Source organism: Papio anubis, chromosome 8 (genome assembly GCF_008728515.1).
Source record: "Papio anubis isolate 15944 chromosome 8, Panubis1.0, whole genome shotgun sequence".
NCBI classification, from domain to species: domain Eukaryota; kingdom Metazoa; phylum Chordata; class Mammalia; order Primates; family Cercopithecidae; genus Papio; species Papio anubis.
In genome coordinates this window covers 10,169,485-10,185,041 of record NC_044983.1, presented here as the reverse complement: position 1 = coordinate 10,185,041, position 15,557 = coordinate 10,169,485, and the positions used below count along the sequence as shown (strand labels likewise).

Here is a 15,557-nt window from a genome sequence, read left to right as displayed (position 1 = left end):
GAAAAAAAAAAAAAAAAGAAACTGATTTAAGAGAGCGGATATTCAAGAGTTATATCCTCAGCCTTAAAACAGAGGCAGTTTTAAAACAGGGACTCTTTCGGGGACCAATTACCAAACAGATGAGAGCTACCACCACCCACCTCCCACAGCTCCAACAGTACCACTAAGAACTAAAACTATAAAACAGTCATTCCTTAACTGACAGAATTAAAAGTAAAACAAAATGAACAAAATCAGAAATAATGAAGCTCTGGGAATACAACTGCTTAACCATTTCTTTGTATTTTTATTGATTTTTTTTTTTTTTTTTTCTGCCCAGTTACGACAACGAAATGGGAAACCACAATTACAATTCACAAATCATGGCATGAAAAACCACACACACCCCATCAGGAATTACACCAAACCCTTTCCTTTTTATTCATTCAAAAGAGAGTCCAATACACAAGTGTCAAATATGAGCACTATTTTTTTTTTTTCTTAGAAGGGGGAAAAACATTTATTTTGGCAGTGCTTTACAATTCCTGGAAGTGGTTTTGATACCACAAGTTGCAGGAATAGAAACCCTAACAAACTTGGAGGGCATTTGTTTGAGAGGCAAGGGACGCCTTGCTTAGAAAACATTCCTCTTGTGCTTAGTGAATGGCCTGTCGCCTCGGTGGGCTGCTGTGTCTTTCCAGGTGTTGAAAGAGAAAACAGAATTTCTTGCATAGACAGCTGAAGAGTCCTGTAGAGCAGAGTGATTTTTCTATCTCCAACCCTCCTCCCACCCTGAAACAAATTCGCAAGCTTCTCTGGAGCATCTTTTGGTCACATGACCCTCTATCATGGTAACCCTTTTGCTAAGACACGTGTGACACCAAGGTTTCTTCTGACACTGCTTCTCTAGGGTTCAGATGACAGCACAAAACATCACTTGTCAAAAATATTAGATATTATGAAGGTGGGCGTTTATGTTCATAACAGCAAATACTTTGCAGGGTGTGTCACCAAAAGGAGCATTTTCGTCATTCAATATGGTCCCTCGGGAGTTAGCCCAAAATCATACAAATAAGTCTTTTTCTAAAGACGGGTCAAAGTTGGTTAATTGGACAGTTGAGGAACTGTCTCATGCCAATTAAAAAACTCTTACTGCCCAACTATTCAGTGGTCCAAAAAGCAATAACATGTTACCATTCAGTTTTACACACATGCACACGCACACACAGACGCGCACACACACACGAGAACTGTGACAAAAGGATTCACCAGATTGATCGTGTGACTGTGTTCTAAAAGAAAACAAACTCTCAAACTTCAGGTGTCCTATTCAAGTACTAAAAAAATGCAAACATAGTCTGATCCCGTTTGATTTTTATGATCACAATAAATCATTCTCTGAACTGCAGGTTCTGGAGTCAGTGACATTAACGCCTGGGGCACAAAATATTCTACAAAAATCGGTGTGTGATTTCTAGCAGGGCAGCCGCTTGCTCGTTATTTCTTTTAAAAAACATGTTGAGCCTGTGGCCTTCCAAGAGTCAATACTTTACGAAAGAAGTAAAAGAGTAGTGAGTACCAGCAACTCACTCTTTTTGTCTGACGCTGGCGAGAAGCAGTCAGTTTTATACATTTTCAATCAACCCACGGAGGAGGCAAATGTAAACAGAGTTTTTTACACTCTCCGAAAAACGTGTTACTACTGTAGCATATGCTGTTTGGCCCAATTAAAAGGAGAATGGAGAGCAATTTGTTTGGTTTGCTTTTTAAGTTTTACCTCGTGAAGATTTTAAAACGAGGGTTTTACTAGTTCTTGGCAGGAGACTGTCCAATCAGAGGTTCTGTATTTATAAATAACCCATGTGGGATTATGCTCTCCAGTGAGCATAACTGGAGTCTAAATTCACAACCTTAAGGTCTGACAGCCAGATGTGAAAGGTCTGCAAAGAGCTCTGCTAATAAGTAATATGTTTGCAAAGTGCTCTGCTAAGTAAGGTACTTATTAGGCAGAGCACTTTGTAAGATTCAGAACTGACTCCTGATTATCTTAAGCCATTAAAAGACTCAAGTTTTGCATGGACTTTTTGTCCTCTTTGGCCCCTGAGTGTGCCCCATCTCTGCCCGGCACTAATAACGTGTGGAAAGCAAGGATTTCCCACCAGCGTGCCCGATCATTTATATAGGCAGGACCTTTATTGAAAAGAAGGGAAGGGACACGGTCTTAAATGCACATTTAAGGTTCTTTCTGATTACTGGCAATCTCTATGAACCAACACTTAATCCATGGGCTAACACAGTTTTTTTTTTTTTTTTAAGCTGAGGAGGATTAAAGAATAAAGAAAAAACAAAAAAGTCTTATACTAAAATAAGAAATCAGCCCCATCTTGGCACAGTTCTCATGCAGAATATTGCACCCAGTGTGAACTAACGCTAGAAGCTTCAAACTGTATAAATTTAAATGTATTTGCATATTATAAAAATAAAGATAAACATATACATATTTTACACTAGTTATGGAACAGCAATGAACGTCAGTCGATCCCTCTTTCACATTTAACAGAACTGAAATCTGAGTGCTCTAAATACTGCCACCTGTACTGTAACTATGGCTTATATGTGCACGGAAAACAAAATCCCTGAGAAGCCATTCGACTTTTTTTTTTTTTTTTTCTTTTCTTCAAGTAGCACGCTCCTTGGAGGATCACAGTTCTGAGGTTCAGGTTGTAAAACATTTGCTCCATCTTCTCGCCCATGCTTCCCCCCCACCCCCTCCCCACCTCTTCCCCAATCTTCCAAAAGGCATCCTGCAAGCACACGTTGTCACTCAAGTTCACAGAACACGCTGGGGGGAGTGCAGAGGGTCTGCCAGGTGCAAAAAATGGTCCAGGTGTTCAGATGCTCTCTTTTCTCCATGGAAATTCCACAGCCACAAACATCACTGGTTTCTGTGCTTTTCACCAACGTTCTTCCTGTATGGGTGAACAAGAAGAAAGCACAGAGATGACAAAAAGGTACTGGACAATGCTACCCTCAATAAGAAAAGGAAGTGATGATAGAAATCTATTTTCTCACATATTTTCATTTCTACTTCTAGGACTCATTATAAATATGTAAATGTCAGGCAACTAATGTCCCCACAAAGGAAAGAGTCATTTTAGCAGTCTATTTGCCAAACATTTCTGTTAGTGTGTTAAGCTCAGTTCAGCTATAAAGAGGGAACTGTACTAATTGGCTGTCACCACTTATTCCACTGTAATTTTATAGCTTAACTAGACCTCTAATTAACAACCCAAAACTCTAACCACGGAACTGTTTCTTTTCAATAAACACGCACAGTCACACATAGACACACACCAAATAATCCTCTAGGAGAAGGAATATATACTAAAAAGTGAGATGTCTGTCCACCTAAAATGCATGATTTTACTTAAAATGTTATATGTTAAGTTGTCCACGAAAATCTGGAGTCTGATCAATATAGAATGAAGAGACTACTGCAGCCTCAGCAAATAAACAAAGCAGCATTCAGTTCCAGTAAAATGGTTAGAGGAAAAATATCAAGTGTTTTTCTCATTTTTGCTTCCCTACAATGACACGTGATGGAATGTTTTGTAAAGTGTGTGTGTGTGTTTTTTAAGCAACTTTTAATAAAATATACAAAGACATTGAAAGGAAAGGAAAAAGGAGTTACGATTCGTTTCCCCCAATCCCCCATCTCTCGTTAGAAGAGACAGTGATTTCATGGACACTGATAATTCAGCATCTGCCTAAACACTTCTCCAGTCCCTACAAGATTCAGCCATGGGCTCGTTCTTAATAATGACATCACCAAAACAAACAAACAAAGAAAAACAAAAACCTCTCATTTACTAACTACATGCCAGGAGTTAGGTTGTTCACTCTAGCGCATTATATATCTTGAACTCCTGACAATCCCACCATGTAAGCTCCGTCTTATCAGCATCTTACTAAGAAGGGAACTAAGGTTCCAAAAGGTGAAATAACTTCCCCAAGGGTGCATACTAGCGAGTGGCAGAGCCAGGCCTTTCACTAGGGTGATCTGACTCCAAAGCTAAAAGAGAAGTTGGATATTTGGAGCCCTAGGGAAGAATTTCACATTTCTACGGCACTCTGCCACGAGAATTTTTTTAATGCCTATTCATATAGTAAACTCCCAGAAGACAGGGTTTTGAAAACTGCCTCAAATTCAACCAATAATATAATCAACCTAACTGTAAGGACGGCAGTGTAAAAACACACGTTTCAACCCAGCAGCTAACTTTGGTGGTATGAGTTTTGGGTTCACGTAGAGATGTGCTACATAAACATTTTCCCACTGAATCTAACAGACCTTCGGAAATGCAGACAGTGTGCTCCCCGGCCCAGACGTAAGACTGAGAAACACAAGAATACCTAATCAAGGGCACCTAGACGGAATATCCCACTGTTCAACCAGCTTGAAAATTGTTTCACATCTATGCCTTTTTCCACATTTGGGACCTAGAGAAAACCACCATCAAAATCACCAGCCTTCTTTGTTTCTCCCCACCTCTCTATCTCCATAAACTTGTCGTCCTCCTTCAAGACCCACCTCAAATACGACTTCCTAGAACTTTTTCTCTTTCTTCCTGGTAGAGTTCCTTCTTCCCTGTGCTTATGGGACTCTATTCATACACCTATCATGGCAGGTACCATGTTTCAATTATAATTAGACTCTGACAAGTTTGTCTGATTATGGCTTTGATTCTCATCTTCTCCAAAGAGGCTATTAGGTTCTGGAGGGCAGGATCTGATTTAGTGCTTTATGTATCCTCAACACCCGGCCCAATGCCTACTAGAGGACAATTACTCAACAAAGATCTGTTGAACGGATGGGTCAGATGTGATGAAAAAGCCACAGGTAAAAAGTAGCCAAGATACTATGAGATTATTACCAAAAGAGGTATATAAAAAGTATTGAGGAGAGCCAGGTGCAGCAGCTCATGCCTGTAATCCCAGTGTTTGGAAGACTGAGGCAGACGATCAACTGAGATCAAGAGTTTGAGATCAGCCTGGCCAAGATGGCAAAACCCTGTCTCTACTAAAAATGCAAAAATGAGCCAGGTGTGGTGGTGCATGCCTGTAGTCCCAGCTACTCGGGGAGCTGAGGCAGGATAATCACTTGAACCCGGGAGGCGGAGGTTGCAGTGAACCAAGATTGTGCTACTACACCACAGCCTGGGTGACAGACTGAGACTCTGTCTGAAACAAACAAACAAAAAAGTATTGAGGAAACGTGAAGAACAGAGTGACTGGTTACAGTGAGGATGATTAGCGGCGGCTTCCCGGAGGAGCTGACCTATGACCTTGGCCTCAGCAACCAATGGGCCTTCACTGGTAGGAGAGAAGGGCAGCAGCCAGCCAGGGGACTGAGAGGTAGCCAGGGCCCACCATGGTTGACCTCCCACAGAAAGGAAGTGTCCTGTGTGTTGGCAGAGTGCCTGGGGTCTGATTGTGCAGGGCCTTGTGAGCCACGGCCAGGAGGTTTGAACTTGAGCCTGTTATCACCAGGAAGCCATCCAAGGCTTTTGAAGAGGGAGAGACATGATGGGGTCTGATGTTAAAAGATAATTAATGTTGGTTTGAAGGACAAAAAGATAAGAGAGCAGGCAGCCAGCTGAGACTCAGTCACAGGAACCTTGGCAGAGATGGGGGAAGTGGTGGCTGGGGGGGGCGGGGTCAGGCCCTAGAAAGAAGCCCGAGGCTGGAGCTGAAGATATGGGTCAAATTCATTCATGTCAGGACACCGATGGGATGGGATAAAAGGTGTTGGAGAATTACTACACACAGGGGACAAAGCAGAGGAAAGCATTGAGGCTCACGGACTCCTAGCTTGGGGCCGATGGTGCAAAGCTAGCCGTTGCCAAAGACAGGTCACAGATTGAGGAAGAACTTTGGGGGAGGAAGGCAATAAATTCAGCTGCACACCTGTGAAGCCTACAGGACATCCAGGGATGATGCCAGGTGAGACACTGGAAACAGGTCTGGAGTTGAAGGGAGGGGCCAGCCTGGGGGGCGCCCAGCCCCCGAGTCCTCCCAGGTTAGGGAATCGAAATCTGCCCTTTCAGGATGCAACAAAGAACTTATGACTCAAGGTACTGAGATGCTTAGGCTGAAACTGAAGCCATGGCGTGCTGTATTAACTATGTCTTTTATTTTCTGTATTCTGGTGCTTTCCTATCCTGGGCCTTGCAGACTCTGGAGGGACTGTCTCTCCCAGGATTAGCCAATTCCTAGAGATGGTAAAACAACTTGCCCGGAGTACACTCTTCAAATACAAACCAACCAATCCTGAACCCACACCCAGAACACCTCCTTTACTGGCTCTCACTCTGTAGGCCACCATCCACCTGCCCCTGAGCCAGGTGCCAGACAACTAAGGCAACCCCTCTGCCCCAGGGCCACTGAGATTATTCAGATGAGCCTGTCCTAGACCTGCCTACCCGGTCTTGCCCATTCTTCCCCTCATGCCCCCAGTCCCTTCCTCTCCCTCCGTGTGACCATCCCGGTACTTCCCTGTGTAGTTCCTGAAGATGTGGACCCACCTGATGTTTTATTTCTGCATAATAGTAAAATTTTTTAAAAATGACTTCCTTTTTTGAACAAGGATCTAAGATCACTGTCTATGCAATATCATAGTAAATTAAGCAAAAGAATCAAGCAGTTCCCTTCTTCCTAATTCCCATTAGCAACTTGATTCTAGAGAAGTATAAGGTTTGTCTAGGATTCCTGCTCTCCAAAATCTCTTCATCCCAACACCCCCATATCCCCTCTAATCTCTCTGAGTCCTCAAGAGGGCCTTACCTATTTAAGAAATTCTCTCTGCTTCACGGAGACTTACCCTTAAAAATTGGTGCTCCTAAAGTCACAGTTTGGGTACAGTAATAAATGATGGCATAAGGAAAAGAAGCACTATCTTTTCCACTTAATTTTCCAAGAAAGTATGAAGATACCTAAGCAGAGAGGGAAAAATTCCAGTATCAATGTGGCTGATGGGAGACTAAATAATTAAAGAAACACAATTCCTCCCAGCTTGTTAAAAGAGCAAGGCAAAGAGCTGTCTCACTCCTTGCATAGAACAAAACAAATCAATGCAAATCAATGTGAAATGCCCCACAGGCAACGTCCACAAGCGGCCTTTTCTTATCAAACACCATCCCTTCCTCACCCTCTGTATTTTAAAATTCTGCGGTCAGTGAAAAATTCTCCATTGTGACGAAGCCTAATTCATCTCAGGCCATTGCTTTTTAAAAATCTTTTATCAAGTTCATACTAATTTGTGTGCTAGTAGACATACATGGCCTGTTTATTTCGTGATATAAAGGCTACAAACTTCATCCTGCTTTTTATGAAAGGCAACTGGAACTGGTCTTAAATGTCTTTATGTCAAAACGATGTTACTGCCGAAATTCCCGTGCAAAGTCATCACGGTACTTTTGAGAATAGTTACAAACAGCAAGTAACTGGAATTTAGTGGGGATCTTGCTTGAATGGGAACTCTACAGTATATAGGCAATAATCCAAGATTTTAAAAGGGAATTTTGAAATGCAATAACTCAGCCTTCCCCTCTATTATTATTAGTACTTCCTAAAAAAGGAGAAAGCTTAGCTCAACAATTTTCAAACCACCCCCACCTTTATTTTTTTTTTTTTGGTAATTCTATAATACATGATCAGCCAAAATCAGAATCAACTTCCTTCTTCAGTCTCAGAACTCCCACCACTCCCCACATATCGGAGCACAGACAGATACGGTATCGCTGCAGGAGAAACGTCAACCATCAGGAAACGAGAGTGACACATGCCCACTTCCCGTACATTCAAGGGTCAGTCCATTAAGAAACCACATGTCAGAATGTGGGTCGCATTCCAGTAATGCCTCAAGGTAAAACATTGTCGTACGATGACCTGTTGAATTTTCTTGGTCTTTTACACAAAAATCAGTAGATAAACTGGGTAATCTGGCAGGTTATCGAAGAGTCTTCAGTTTGGTGGAGGAGGGAGTTGCTCTAAAGCTCTTTGGAAGGAGAAAGAGAAGCATTCTGTAGGATCCCTGTGAATGAAACGCAACCAGCAAGCTGTCATTTGTCCAGAGAAGCTAACACTCCCTGGGAACTGGAATATTCGGTCTCACCCTGAAGAGTAGCTGGACAGAGACAGGAATTCATGAATAAAAGCTTTAGAAGATTATGCGTTCTACTTGCTTCCTACCTTGCCCACCGGAAGTATATGTTTGCCCTCTGTTTTGACTCCTAATGTCAAGGCTCAGTACCCCTGAAATATCTAGGGTCTAATTAGGCTGCCATGAAGAAGGTCTAAAGGAGGAGCTCTCCAAGCAGCTCCAGCTCCTCTCCACCATCCAGGAAATAGGGGGCTGGCAGTGGGAGGAGCAAGACAAGCCACTGTCTTTAGACTGAACTGTGCCAAGGATAACGTGTTTATGAGAACCTCTTTAAAACTCAGAAATTGGCGGGATGCAATGGCTCATGCCTGTAATCCCAGCACTTTGGGAGGCTGTGGCGGGCGGATCACGAGGTCAGGAGATCGAGACCATCCTGGCTAACATGGTGAAACCCCGTCTCTACTAAAAATACAAAAATTAGTTGGGCATGGTGGCATGCGCCTGTAGTCCCAGCTACTCGGGGGCTAACAGGAGAATCACTTGAACCCAGGGGGCAGAGGTTGCAGTGAGCCGAGATCACGCCACTGTACTCCAGCCTGGGTGAAGGAGTGAGACTCTGTCTCAAAACAAAACAAAACAAAACAAAAACAAAACAAAGCAAAAAGCAAACAAAAAACTGAGAAATCTGCTTCATACTAACACACCAGCCAGCAAAACCATTCCTGAAAGTGACACTAAAAATATTTATTGGCCGGGTGTGTGGCTCACGCCTGTGATCCTAGCACTTTGGGAGGCCAAGGCGGGTGTATTACCTGAGGTCGGGAGTTCAAGACCAGCCTGGCCAACATGGTGAAACCCCGTCTCATACTAAGAATACAAAAAATAAAAAATTAGCCAGGTGCAGTGGCGCGTGCCTGTAATCCCAGATACTCTGGAGGCTGAGGCAAGAGAATTGCTCGAACCCAGGAGGTGGAGGTTGTGGTGAGCCGAGATCATGCCACTGCACTCCAGCCTGGGCTACAGAGTGAGACTTCATCTCAAAAAACAAAACAAAACAAAAAAAACTTACTGACTGCATGAACTAGGTGTTGGATAAGACACAAGTTAACTGAAAATAGGCAGGAGATTTCTTTTTGGGGTGAAGAAAACGTTCTAAAATTAGATTGTGGTGATGGTTGTATAAGTACAACTCTGTAAATACATCAGTAATCATTGCACGGGCGAGTTTTCTGGTATGGAAATTATACATCAATAAAGCTTTTAAAAATGTATCTGTCACAATCGGTATCCTGGAGAAGGTCAGAATTTTTCAGAGCAACCCAGGCAAATCTGCTACTAGGTGAATGTTCACCTCATCTTAAATGCAGATATCCTTGAAAATCAACTCAAGATATGGAAATTACTCACATTTCTATCTGATAATCAGCAAAGGGGACAAGAAGCCACTCAGCTCCTATTTCTCCCTGGAGAGGGAGGTGCAGAAGGCGAGGCATTTCATCCTGTTCCTGAAACCTCTTCCCAATGAAATGCTGGTGGAGACCTCAACCACCAATCCACTGAGACAAGTTACAAGAGTAAATCATGTTCTTAAAAAAAAAAAAAAAATCACTACCTACTCCTTATTCTCTGTCGCTCCCCATGGGGGAATAAAACATCTAGAAATTTTTAAAAATTAGAAATAGAAAAGCTTGGAATTCATTTAAAAAGGCCAATCAGGTAACAGTCATCTATGGTTTCTTCTTTATAAAGAAAGCATTGTGGCACCATTAGTCAAAGATAGGCAGTAAAATGACAAGTCTCTGATTTGACCAATAAAGGAGAGGGGTAAACCAGTCAAAGAAGAGCTTGGAATGTCTTTTTAAAAACCATCATAAGATCTAGATCAGCCACCTAAGCCCCACACCAGCCAGCAATCACCTAGGGTGATTACTCTGGTGTACCTAGGAGCCTTCTGGTGGGCACCCATCATCCCGGCATGATGACTGACAGCCGTCCCATCACTCTCAATCCTCTCGTGATTTGAACAGTAAGTGATATGTTCACCTTATCTGAGAGTGGCAGGGACTGTGCTGAGGCTGAGAGCTGACAGCATGGACAGTTTTGCCTTTGGGCTGCAGAGCAGGTATTGACCACAGAGCAGTCTTAAGGCCCCACTGGCCAGGGAGCCCACCCTTAGAGGCATGGACTGGAAAACTGAGCCATCAGAAAGTTGTGTACACATGTTAGAGACTCATCTGGGTGGCTTCTTTTGTTTTTTAATGACCCATGCCTGGTCCCTTCCCTGAGAAATTCTAACTTAACATGTCTGATTAAGAAAGTCTGATCTTGGCCAGGCATGGTGGCTCATGCCTGTCATCCCAGCATTTTGGGAGGCTGAGGCAGGTGGATCACTTGAGGTTAGGAGTTCGAGACCAGCCCAGCCAACATGGTGAAACCCCGTCTCTACCAAAAAAATACAAAAAATTAGCCAGATGTAGTGGCGTGTGCCTATAGTCCTAGCTACTCAGGAGGCTGAGGCAGAAGAATCACTTGGACCCTGGAGGTGGAGGTTGCCATGAGCTGAGATTGCACCACTGCACTCCAGCCTGGGTGACAGAATGAGACCCTTTGTCAAAAAAAAAAAAAAAAAAAAAAAAAAAAGCCTGACCTCTATGGTGACCTGCTTAAGTTACTTTGGCTGGAGTTGAAAGCCAGTGCAATAGCCCCGGACTTCCAATGTCTAGTGCCTGCTGAGACCCCAAGTCTCGGGTTCAGGCCCAAGCTGTGTTGACTTAACTACCTTCTTTGCCAGCTATCCTCATGGATCACCCCAAATCTCCGGCTTCCAATCCACTGTCATCCACCCATGAATGGGACCTTCCCCAGAGGCTGTTCCGGCCCCCACATGGTTTTGTTTTTGTTTTGTGTTCATGGATGTAAACTGTGGGTGCTTAAGGCTGCGAAGGTGGGGGAACACTGGGCAGCTTGAGCACAGGCTTCACATCTACGTGTGCTTTCCTATAAAGTCACACAAGAGATCATTTACCCCTTGCGGCTGCAGTAAAATATGGTAATGTCCAAGAAACGTCTTGCCAGGAATATGAAACTTTCCTATGTGGAGAATATTCCTTCATTTAGAGTTGAGAATTATATTGCAAAGCTGTCATCCATTTCATGAGACTTTCTTTTTTAACCTATTTCAAAATAAAATGATTCTGATCGCTAGGTCAAAAGTGGTTCATCCCTAAAGAGGCTCCCTCAGCATCTAGATGTCTGCCGCCACGTACCGCAGCTTATCCAAGCCTTTAAGGCTGCTTGTTCGTTCGGGTTCGATACGCTGTTGAGAGAGAAGCTGCTAACATTTGTTTCAGGTTGGTATAAATGTGGTCTTTCTGTGGCAGTACAAGAAGCCCACGGGAAAGCACTGATAAAGCTGGCTCGGTGCCGGGAAGGTTTCTCGTACAAATGGATATTTTAACTCCTACCTCTATTGCACCTATGCGACGGCATGTGGTACTGCACCTATGCGACGGCATGTGGCTATGGCAAAACAATAGGTTCATGTCTCTCATGGCTCTGGAAAGTTTACGCCAATGCAAAGTATATTTAATTTTTGTTTCCTCTGTTTCATACCTTGCTGGTTCTGTAATATCTCCTTGAGCTTTAAGAACTTACGGGGTATTAAAAAAAAAAAAAAAGAGAGAGAGAGAAGAAAAAGAAAACACATAATATCCCCTTATCCATCCTCACCCAGGTGTATCTGAAAGAAAGGGACCAATGTGTACAATTTCAAAGAAATTAAAAAAAAAACAATAAAATTTCTGTTGTTTGATATGTTCAGGACAGGGGATTATTCTGGTTATTCTGGTTAAAAGTAATTTCACAATTACTTTTGCACCAACCTAATAATAGTTACTCTGTAGTCCTATTTTAATATTTAAGAAGCACTTCAAGATTCACAATGTCTCAGGGTCAGTGATAAATTAAACTACGCACATGATAGTTAAATAGTACTCTGAACACAAGGGCATTAGATAAGAGTTTCCCTTGGGTGTTCAGTGATATTTTCCAGCAAGGATAGATTAAGGATGTTCTATGTAATGAGTTTCCCAGTTTGGAGAAACGGGGCACTGAGCCGGGTGCCTCCTACTTCTACTGCAGCAGCTAATGAATGAGAATGCCACTGGGAACCCTCGCTTTGCAGGGAGCACACCAAAGACAGGGCAGCTGCCATGTGAGGGGCGAGCCACGGACACCTGTCACACTGCCTGGAATGCGGCTGGACAGCAAGTTTCCCAAGAGGAGATGACAGGTCACAATTCCCAAAGGCACACTTTCTGACCTCCCTAAAAAAAAGGCTTAGATTCATATATAATTTTTTCATTAAAAAATTCCATGTGGCCAGCTAGGAAGAAAAAGTCGAGTTTGCTGCATGGATGTGAATACTGTACTAGAGAAATCATGGTGCTGACATCACACAGATAATGAGACCTCACCCGAGAATATTGTGGCTGCTGCTTTTCAGGATCTGAGGTAAACAGGCATCTCATCTCAGCTTAAAAGTGGCCTATTTGGTTCTTAATACAAGCAAAACAAAACAAAAAAACACATACACAAAACCCAAACAAACAGGATGAGTGTTATCTAGAATAGTAACCTAATGTTCTATCCAAAATGTACTTTGCACGTGTACATTCTCTGTCTTCAAGCCCATTTGGGGGCAAGGTGGTGGCAAACTGCACAGCCCTTGATTTTCAATGACTGACTCAAAAATCAGAACCATGCAACAAAAAATAATCTATTACTGACTTTCTGCAGGCTGTGCTCATGGAATGGGCCTGCACTGTTTTTGGATGTGAGAGGCAACTTAATTCTGCAATGACAGAGTTAAGTAAGACTGCCCATCAAAAAAATATGTTCTTTTGTAACCCCAGCACTTTGGGAGGCCAAGACGGACGGATCACGAGGTCAGGAGATCAAGATCATCCTGGCTAACACGGTGAAACCCCATCTCTACTAAAAATACAAAAAAATTAGCTGGGTGTGGCGGCGGGCATCTGTAGTCCCAGCTACTCGGGAGACTGAGGCAGGAGAATGGCATGAACCCGGGAGGCGGAGCTTGCAGTGAGCCGAGATCACGCCACTGTACTCCTGCTTGGGCAACAGAGTGAAACTCTGTCTCAAAAAAAAAAAATTTTCTTTTTGGTTGCATATACCTGCAAATAAACTAAAAACCAATGAACTGTACACTTAGGTAAGTGAACTGTGTTATGTGAATGACATCTCAAAAAGGCTGTTAAAAAAATGTTCTGACTTTATGAAAAAAAAAAATCACAAAAAAGAGGAAATAAAAGTTCCTGTTTTGCTGCATAAGTCATGATGCTGATGTTACCCAGAAGAATTATGTCTGTTCAGGAGGACTTTGCAAGGTTTGTGCAGATGCAGTTTAACCTGGATTTTTGTTGTCATATCTATGGGGCCGGGATCAGGAGCCGGGTCCGGGGGCCAGAGGGACTTTGGGAACTCACTTGGAACAGGGGCTGATCACAGTCGGCGTGGGTGGGTAAACCAAGGCAACATTCACTCGCTCGCTGCCGTTCTTGGGGCAAATGATCTCTGCCACTCCTTCTGGTCTGGGCTGACTCAGCAACTCCCCTGCAGGAGGAGAGAGAAAAATGTGTTACGGAGATGTGCCCTAAAAATGGGCTCACTTTACAAAGAAAGCACTGCTTGGGGATGGGAGCAGGGGGAGAAGGGCAGAGGTGAAGCAGCAAAGGGTCTGAGAACAAATGTGCAACCAAGAACAGCAGAATTGCCTGGGCGCCGGCTCCAACACCTACATTCTCCTCTGCGTCACCATGGAGAAAATTCTCGTGGTCATGGCAGGAAGGCCCACACTAGACAAAGACAGCATCTGTCACTGCTCTGCTCACCTTCCTTCTAACAGACTGACTCCAGGGATCTTTATCTAGATGTCACCGGCTGAGCCAGAGTCCCCAGAGCCCACTGAAGCAAGGGCTGCCAAGGAGGTGTTCATAATTAGGATTTGGGGCAGATGGGACTCAAGCAGACCACAGCAACCATTCAACAAAGCCCTGTATAAATGATCTGGAAACACAGCAGACCAAAGGTGTTAAAAAGGCAAACAGCCTAAGATGAGCCCAGCCTCCTCCGGGCAAGGGGACTGCCCTGATAGGTATGTGTGAAGTGGATGCACCAACACAACACTATCTAGACACATAATTAACCTAATGGATCACCACAGTACCTAAAGGAAGGCTATTACTCTGCATGCCCTGGATGTAATCTCTCTTCAACTAGATCACTAAATCTCTAAAAGCAGTGATGACTTCCATTCTCTCATCCACATACCCAGGGCACTGTGCCTTTTCTCAGAGAGTACTCAAGAAACAGCTCCTGGCTGAAGATGGGACACGTTATTATTCAAACTGCCCTACTTAAACACAGGAACTAAATTTTTTGTTGTTGTTTTTGAGACATGGTCTTGCTTTGTCACCCAGGCTGAAGTGCAGTGGATTAATCATAGCTCACTGCAGCCTCAATCTCCCAGGCTCAGTGATCCTCCCACCTCAGACTCCTGAGTAGCTGGGACCACAGGTATGCAGCACTACATGTGGCTAAATGTTAATCTTTTCCTTTATTTTTGTAGAGACGGGAGTCTCGATATGTTTCCCAGGCTGGTCTCAAACTTCTAGCCTCAAGCAATCCTCCCACCTCAGCCTCTCAAAGTGCTGGGATGACAAGTGTGAGCCACCATGTCTGGCTTCTAGAAAGTCAATTAACCAAATCAAGGATGTGAAATGTACGCCAACTGGGGAAAGACACTACTGCAATTAAAACTTCAACTCTATGCACCAACCACTTCTACTGCTGACTTGAAATTCTAGAGACTCCAGGCTGGGCGCAATGGCTCATGCCTGTAATCCCAGAACTTTGGGAGGCCGAGGCAGGTGGATCACAAGGTCAGGAATTCGAGACCAGCCTGGCCAATATGGTGAAACCCCATCTCTACTAAAAATACAAAAATTAGCCAGGCGTTGATGGCAGGTGCCTGTAGTCCCAGCTACTCAGGAGGCTGAGGCAGGTGAATCGCTTCAACCTGGGAGGCGGAGGTTGCAGTGAGCCGAGGTTGTGCCACTGCATTTCAGCCTGGGTGACAGAGTGAGAATCTGTCTCAAAAAAAGAAAGAAAGAAAAGAAAAAGAAAAAAAGAAATTCTAGAGACTCCAAAGAACAGCAGTCCCCTCATCCCTGGGAGATGCGTTCCAAGCCCCCAGCGGATGCCTGAAACTGAGGACAGTACCAAACACTATAAAGGCTATGTATTTGCCTATAAGTAGATACCTATGATAAAGTTTAATTTAAAAATTAAGCACAGTAAGAAATTAACAACAATAAATAGGACAATGATAATATAC

The 15,557-nt window shown here is 43.5% G+C and overlaps 1 protein-coding gene across 3 annotated transcripts in view; it reads right to left on the bottom strand.

The window, feature by feature from the left end:
• Nucleotides 1–266: 266 nt before the first annotated feature.
• Nucleotides 267–15,557, bottom strand: part of MFHAS1 (malignant fibrous histiocytoma amplified sequence 1) — a 109,033-nt gene continuing 93,742 nt past the window's right edge. For 2 of the 3 annotated variants that reach the window (XR_004185734.1, XM_031669357.1), the window contains 2 exons: nt 13,648–13,774; nt 267–2,948 (listed from right to left, as the gene is read on the bottom strand). Coding sequence is in view for 1 of the 3 variants with exons in the window: in XM_031669357.1 (XP_031525217.1) it covers nt 2,915–2,948; nt 13,648–13,774 (161 nt within the window). In the remaining 2 variants the exon portion in view is untranslated. Of the gene's footprint in view, nt 2,949–6,859; nt 6,972–13,647; nt 13,775–15,557 lie in introns of all 3 variants that reach the window. The other variant, XR_004185733.1, reaches the window with a different exon arrangement.